The 7377-nt window shown below is 36.0% G+C and overlaps 1 protein-coding gene across 1 annotated transcript; it reads left to right on the plus strand.

Moving 5' to 3' along the window:
- The first annotated feature begins 2823 nt into the window (after positions 1–2823).
- LOC117329941 (endoplasmic reticulum chaperone BiP-like) lies at positions 2824–5983 on the plus strand. The gene is given in 5 exon segments (XM_033888173.1): positions 2824–2965; positions 3457–3582; positions 3943–4369; positions 4803–5435; positions 5437–5983. Coding segments are annotated over 4 exon segments (1374 nt in total). The 5' UTR covers positions 2824–2965; position 3457; the 3' UTR covers positions 5626–5983.
- The last annotated feature ends 1394 nt before the right edge of the window (positions 5984–7377 follow it).

Consider the following 7377-nt stretch of genomic DNA (forward strand, 5'->3'; position numbering starts at 1 on the left):
GCGGCTGAACATTCAATATTTGAATGTCGTATGTCGTATGTTGAGCCGCTGAACATTCAAAAGTTACCTCGTTGGCTGGTAAAAACACAAGATATGAAATTTTGAATGTCGTATGTCGTATGTTCAGCGGCTGAATTTTCAAAAGTTACCTCGTTGGCTGGTAAAAACACAAGATATGAAGTTTTGAATGTCGTATGTCGTATGTTCAGCGGTTGAACATTCAGAATCTGAATGTCGTGTGTCGTATGTCGTATGTTCAGCGGCTGAACATTCAATATTTGAATGTCGTATGTCGTATGTCGAGCCGCTGAACATTCAAAAGTTACCTCGATGACTGGTAAAAACACAAGATATGAAGTTTTGAACATTCAATATTTGAATGTCGTATGTCGTATGTCGTATGGTGAGCTTACTTCACACAGCCGGTTAATATTGGAATTCCAACTAGCGTTAAGTACATGATTATATTCTATATATATGATTTTAAACGGGACATTCAGGTTACGGGGTTTCGAGGACTGAAAATCCATTAGCATTCTCCGCCACCTGCAATCTCAAAGTCATGTACAAAAGACATACAAGGTATTAGCGCACTTCAAAGAATATTGAAAGTTAGATCAGATATTGTCAAAAGTAGTCGTATTGCATTATACAGTTGTTTTTTCCTTCCATGGCTCGTTAGCGATACTAAGGGTGTAAAGTGATGATAACGGCGACCAGGACCTCTGATGACAGGAGGCCATCAGACCACTTAGATTGCCAGTTTATCGATAGTTTAAGAATATGTGCTTCATTTGTTGGAACGATTTTTTATATTTAAAACGTATATAAAAATTAAAAAAAACTATCGGAGAAAATCTGAAATACTATCGAACTTCTTAAAATTAACACTAGAATCACTCACCTGGATATAAAGTCGGAACGTTTACTAATCAAACGCACCTTCTTATACCAAAGGTATTTATGAGACTAACGTATTTAAACCAAGAGGAGCAAAGAATGTGAGATCTCACGTGCTTAACTTGTCATCCATCAGGTCACGTGATGGTAGCAGGTATGAAATGATTGCTCGCCGGCTACATGGGATAATGTTACAGAAAGATGTACATTTGTATCCCATGATCGTTCAATGTTTAATGTGTAATGTCCTGTCACATTAGATGAGTGGTTCATTAGCATATCAAGATCTTATGTTCTTTCGATTTTTCATTACTACTGCATGTATTTATTTTGATTAAACAAGATATAAGAAACTTTATTTAACGTAGCATACATATAAACCAAGAACATTAGCTCATGCGAGCTATTATTGCGACAAACACAAGTATGATAACAATATTAGACTCAACAAATAAACTGAATAATAAAGTTCCTCATAAATTACATGATTTAGAATAAACACTTAGATATATCACAAGTACCATATCAGACTAGAGTTTATAGAGAGCGCAGCTCGAACGGGCGAAGCCCGTTCGCGTAGCGAACTTAATGGTAGAGATGTCTCGGAAACCCCCCCTTTTCCCCCAATATACTTAGAGTTCAAAAACTTTCTCAGTAACCGGAAACAGGAAGTCACGACAAGATCCAGTGTTGCGCAAGACTGTATTCAAAGTCACATTCTCGGGAGATTACAAAATATCAAGATTTTAAAAATATGCAAATGTTTGACTTCACACTAGTTAGAATTTGTTAATAACATTTATCACGAACAAGTTCTTATTTTTTTATATTCAAAACGTAACGGTATAATTTTCAACGAAAATATTTCCGGTGTTTTACGAGTGCAGCTCCGGTCCGTTCGAGTTGCATACAAGTTTACCAAATATAGCAAATAAAATAAAGAGGACTTCCGAATTTTTTTGTTGTCGTCTGCTACTCATCTGCGAGATCTGCTGTCCCGTCACCTTGTCATCGCTTAATCAGTCTATTTTAAGACTTATTCTACGATTAGTTTTTGTAGTAAGTTATCTAAATCATAATTCTTGTTGATATATACTTTATTACAAACCAGTGTATAGATCTGTTGGCAATATATTCATTTTGTAACGTGGGATTTACTATTCTAGTACACTAGATTATGTGTGCTTGTTTCTCGAATTCCATGGGCACCGGGATTGCTGCGCTCTCACATAGGCCATGCCTAAAATTATATTAATGTGGGCAATATTGACTTGCACTGCCTAATGCGCAAATTTTCAATATTTAAAGCATACTTACAACGTAAAAATTTCTGTAATTTGTAACAACGGCTCGAACACCCACCTTCGCTTCCGTCCGGGGCAGAAATGAACGACTAACGAACCGAAATAGACCACGTGCTCAATATTCACCGGAAACGTTTGAAACACTCGTTTTCATTGGTCATTATATTTCAAACACACCAAATCTCATTAAAAAACTAAATTAAAAAATTTAATTTTTACATAAAATGCATTTTGGATTTAAATATAACGGAAAATTTGTACTTACTTTGATCAATATTGTTTTGTAAAATCTTCATGAAAAAATAACAACCAATCACGTACATTTTGTACATGGTTACTAAAATGACAATCTCTGTTTTTTTCCTTCGATGAAGAAAAGTATTTTGATTATTATACATGTTTCATATCTCCAATAGAAAATAGTAAATGATAAAATCTAACTTAAAAATAGGTTGTGTTGTTATGAAGGAACTTTTACTTTCGGGATTTTTCCGAATGACGTAGACAATCCTACGTACTACGTTGCCTTGACAAATGAATGACAGAAATGTCACACGTTTTCCAATCAGCTGCCTCCTGATCGTCGTACTTGGACCAATCAACGTCGGACACGATTGGGAACACTGGAAACGATATAACGCACGCGAGTTAACCATACGGCGCAATCTGTCAGAAACACAAATCTAAGGAAGGCACACTTACACGGAGGCACTTTTTAGTTTATATTAACTGAGAAGCCGGACAAGCCATAAGAGAATCAAGTGAGTATATTTCTTATTGTATTATAAACGTAGTTTCATGGGAAAATGTTACCGGTTTGCCGGTAAATGGGATTCACGTGTGCCGGGCTTTTCATTTCGCAACACGTCAAACCACCCTGCTAGGCTATGTACATTACGCATACAGTACTATGACCATGAAGTTGAGACGCACTAGCCTTACTGTTATTTTAATCAGTGAAAAATAAGTCTTAAATCATTTTGTATGAAGCTATCCATTGCCATAGATAGTTCGCTCAATACATTTGGCGATAATCTGCGTTTCACCAATGTGACGTGTGAGGCAACATACCCCACCCACCTGTCCCAATGCAGAAATGATTTGTATAATTTTATATTTTTATAGTTGATAATTATCAGATCAGTACTAATCACATTGTTTTTATTTTCACTTTTCACAGTATTTTAAATTTAACGGTTGTTGTTATAAAATCTACCGATGAAATCAGAATTTGAATGATGTCTTTTTGTAGGATGAAATTGAAATTAGTGGTGCCAATTTGTTTGGCGGTGTTGTTGGCGGTCCAGGGAAAAGATGAGGACGACAAGAAGAAAGATAGTGTAGGAACAGTAATTGATCTGGGAACTACTTACTCCTGGTAAGCATATTGAATAGTTTCATTATACTATCATATTGATAGGTAATTGATTTTTCTGTAAGTTCTAAAGTGGAAACTGGGATACCAATCCTCCCCAAGTTTTTGAAGATATTGCTACATTATAAATGCAGATCTATACATATGTCACAAGACAGTTTTAAAACGGTGATATTAACGTCAGAACCGGTTTGATAATGAGCCCAAGAAAGTTCCATGTTTCAGCCTTGAGCGATTTCGGGATATTGACTATATGTTTTGATGTAATTCTTTTTACAGAATGAAAGTCTTTTATTTTAACAGATTAGTTTTAGGCCTTAATGACAGTCATTTAACATTAATTTGTTGCTATTTTACTTTCAGTGTCGGAGTGTTTAAAAATGGACGTGTAGAAATCATTGCCAACGACCAGGGAAACCGTATCACACCCTCTTGTGTAGCATTTACCAGTGAAGGCGAGCGTCTGATTGGAGATGCAGCAAAGAATCAGCTGACCAGCAATCCTGAAAACACCATCTTTGATGTCAAACGTATGATTGGTCGTACTTGGGATGACAAATCTGTGCAGAGTGACATCAAATTTTACCCTTTCAGTGTTGTCAACAAGGCTAATAAACCCCATGTTGACACTGAGATTGCAGAGATTTTGCGTGTTGGAGGATCAACCAGAATTCCCAAAGTCCAACCACTTGTCAAGGACTACTTTGATAGAAAGGAATGTATGAAATATCTATTGCTACTGCTAACACATCAACTATTATATTTGGTTACGCTAGAAAAATGCACTTTGGTCATTTATCTTAACATTAATAATTGTTCAGATTTTAGAAAGAACATTGTGTTAACATTAGAAGATTTTAAGTGCAAGAAAGATCTTTTAAATGAAACCAATGGAAGAAAATTACTAAAAATTGAATTTACAAGTGAATAAAATAGCTAGGTCTTTATGCCATTGGATATTGATTAACATATAATATGCTGGTCCAGTGAACTCAAATTTGAGAAATAAAAATTCATAATTTGTGCACATATACACAAAATTGGTTTCCACCTTTCAAAAATATGTGTGGAAATGCATGCCTTAAACGTCTGGAGCACTGGTGTGAAACAAGTAGTTTATTAGCTGGTAAAATATTTATTTCAAGCTTGACTAAGATTCATTTATCTCCATAAAATTGTAGTAATTTAATATGTTTGTAACCAAACTTTTCTTGTTTCATTAGGAGCCAACCCGAGGTGTCAACCCAGATGAGGCTGTTGCTTATGGTGCTGCTGTTCAGGCTGGTGTTCTCGGTGGAGAGGAGGATACAGGAGATCTGTTGTTGCTCGATGTCAATCCCCTTACCATGGGAATTGAAACAGTCGGAGGAGTCATGACCATGTTGATCCCACGTAACACTGTCATCCCGACAAAGAAATCCCAGATCTTCTCCACAGCTGCCGACAACCAGCCAACTGTCACCATTCAGGTATTTGAAGGTGAGCGACCCATGACCAAGGACAACCATTTGCTTGGAAAATTTGAGTTGACCGGAATCCCACCAGCACCCCGTGGTGTTCCCCAGATTGAGGTCACGTTCGAGATTGACGTCAATGGTATCCTGAAGGTTACTGCTGAAGACAAGGGCACTGGCAGCAAGAACCAGATTACAATTCAGAACGACAACGAACGTTTGTCACCCGAAGACATTGAACGTATGATCAATGATGCAGATATATTTGCTGATGAAGACGAGAAAGTTAAGGAGAAGGTTGATGCCAAGAATGAGCTAGAAAGTTATGCTTATTCATTGAAAACACAAATTGGAGACAAAGAAAAATTGGGTGGCAAATTAAGTGATGAAGATAAAACAAGCAATTGAAGAAGCTGTTGAAGAAAAAATTAAGTGGTTAGACAGTAATGCTGATTCAGATACTGAAGAGTTTAAAGCACAAAAGAAAGAACTAGAGGAAGTTGTTACACCTATTATGAGTAAACTTTATCAGGGAGCGGGAGGTGCTCCACCACCAGAGGGAGAAGAGGGAGAGGATCATGACGAATTATAAAAATTGTGGAACCTAGATTTAAATTATTTTGTTCATTTAAGTTGGTTGTTTCTAACGGGTATCATTCTATTAAATTTTAGATCCGTTTCTTGGAATTTGAAACAATATTCACTAATTCACATTCAAATGTTTGGTTTAGGACTATGAGCAAAGGGAAGAAATTTCACCACTTTTCTGTCTTTATTTCAAGTTGGAATAACAATTACAAATGTCTCTTTTTTCTTTTCTTTTTTTTTTCATTAAAGTGCAAGTTTCTCAATCATTTGACATTCATCCATTTTTAATGTAAATCCATGTCATTCTATGTAAAAGAGCAAAGTACCTGGGATATGTATGGATGCATGTGAAGTGCTTTTATTTGAATGTTGGGGGTATTCCTGCTAGCTCTGGGAGGACTAGTTTATAGTGTGATATTATGTTTGTATGCTTGTGTATAAAAGTGACTGATCATTTGATGGTAGCACTTGGTTCAGTTCAGAACTTCATAGCAGCTTGTGTTTTCCCCAAAATTTTCCTTCTGTTTTTAGTATCATGTTAATAAACTATTGGACCGTTGAAGGCCACGCCCATACATTGGTGTTGAGTTATATATGATAAATGTTTTATGTTCGTTTGAACGAAGTGAATAAGAATATAATGAAACAGATCTGTTGCAGAAAATTCTTACGACTTTGACTATGTTGGACATTGAATAAAGGAATATATAGTATTTACCCTGGTAGTAATCTCAGAAATGGCACTTATTAATTGTTCAATTATTTCGTTCCCTAATGTTATACATCTAATCTAATCTCTTGATGTCCTCTGCTATTTCATTTCCACAATGGATGCTGCTTATAATTTTATTTCAATAGTTTGAAAAAGCTTGTACTTTATTTTATATTCATAGTAGATGCTTTTAATTTGAAAATAATGATGTAAACATGGCTTAACAGAAAAACACAAACCTGGGAGTAAATCGGCTCGCTTTTGATAATCAAATGTATGCAATATGGCAGTGAGTTGACAATTGGGGGAATTGTAGAATCGCCATGAAGCTGGTGTTCAGATATTTTAGTATCTTAAATGTGTACCGAGTGGTGATATTTGGTATGGTTTTGAATTGGGGTACCTGGCAATATTTTTCATAATACCCCTGCAAGGAAGTTTGGGGAGTATACTGGAATCAGTAAAGAAGATGTGCCCAAGAAAGGATTTTGAATTTTCACCCCTTTTTCAGAGAGTTATGTCCCTTTTATAAAAAAATTATAACAACCAGAAACGGGTGTTTTTTTTAAAAGCGCTTTATAATCGATTCCAATGTTGTATCGGTGCATAAATAGACATGAAATGATGTCACAAATTAAAATTGGACAATTCCATTATAACTTTAGTTCCTGACCCCAAGTACCTGTGATGCATTCAGTCAGTTTGCAACAGATCTTTTGTAAAATTTTGTAGGAATGAGCAGTACAATGTTGAGATGTGCCCTCTGAAAGGATTTATCATTTTTATCTCCTTATCGGAGAGTTATGCTCCTTTTATGTAAAAATTGAACACTCTCCTTAGACAAACTTTGTCCGGATAAGCCTTCACTCAGTTTTAAGCGCGGGTCTTTAAATGTGGAGATGTTCCCTCGGAAGGATTGTGCACTTAATGTGTAACTTGAACGCAGCTCTTCCTGTTGAACTGTCATTATAAACTTATTCATGGAAGTTGCAGGAGATATTTGTCGGCCATCCTGTCGACAGTTCTGATTTAGACTGTTTTGGA

This window comes from Pecten maximus, chromosome 6 (genome assembly GCF_902652985.1).
Source record: "Pecten maximus chromosome 6, xPecMax1.1, whole genome shotgun sequence".
Classification (NCBI taxonomy): Eukaryota; Metazoa; Mollusca; class Bivalvia; order Pectinida; family Pectinidae; genus Pecten; species Pecten maximus.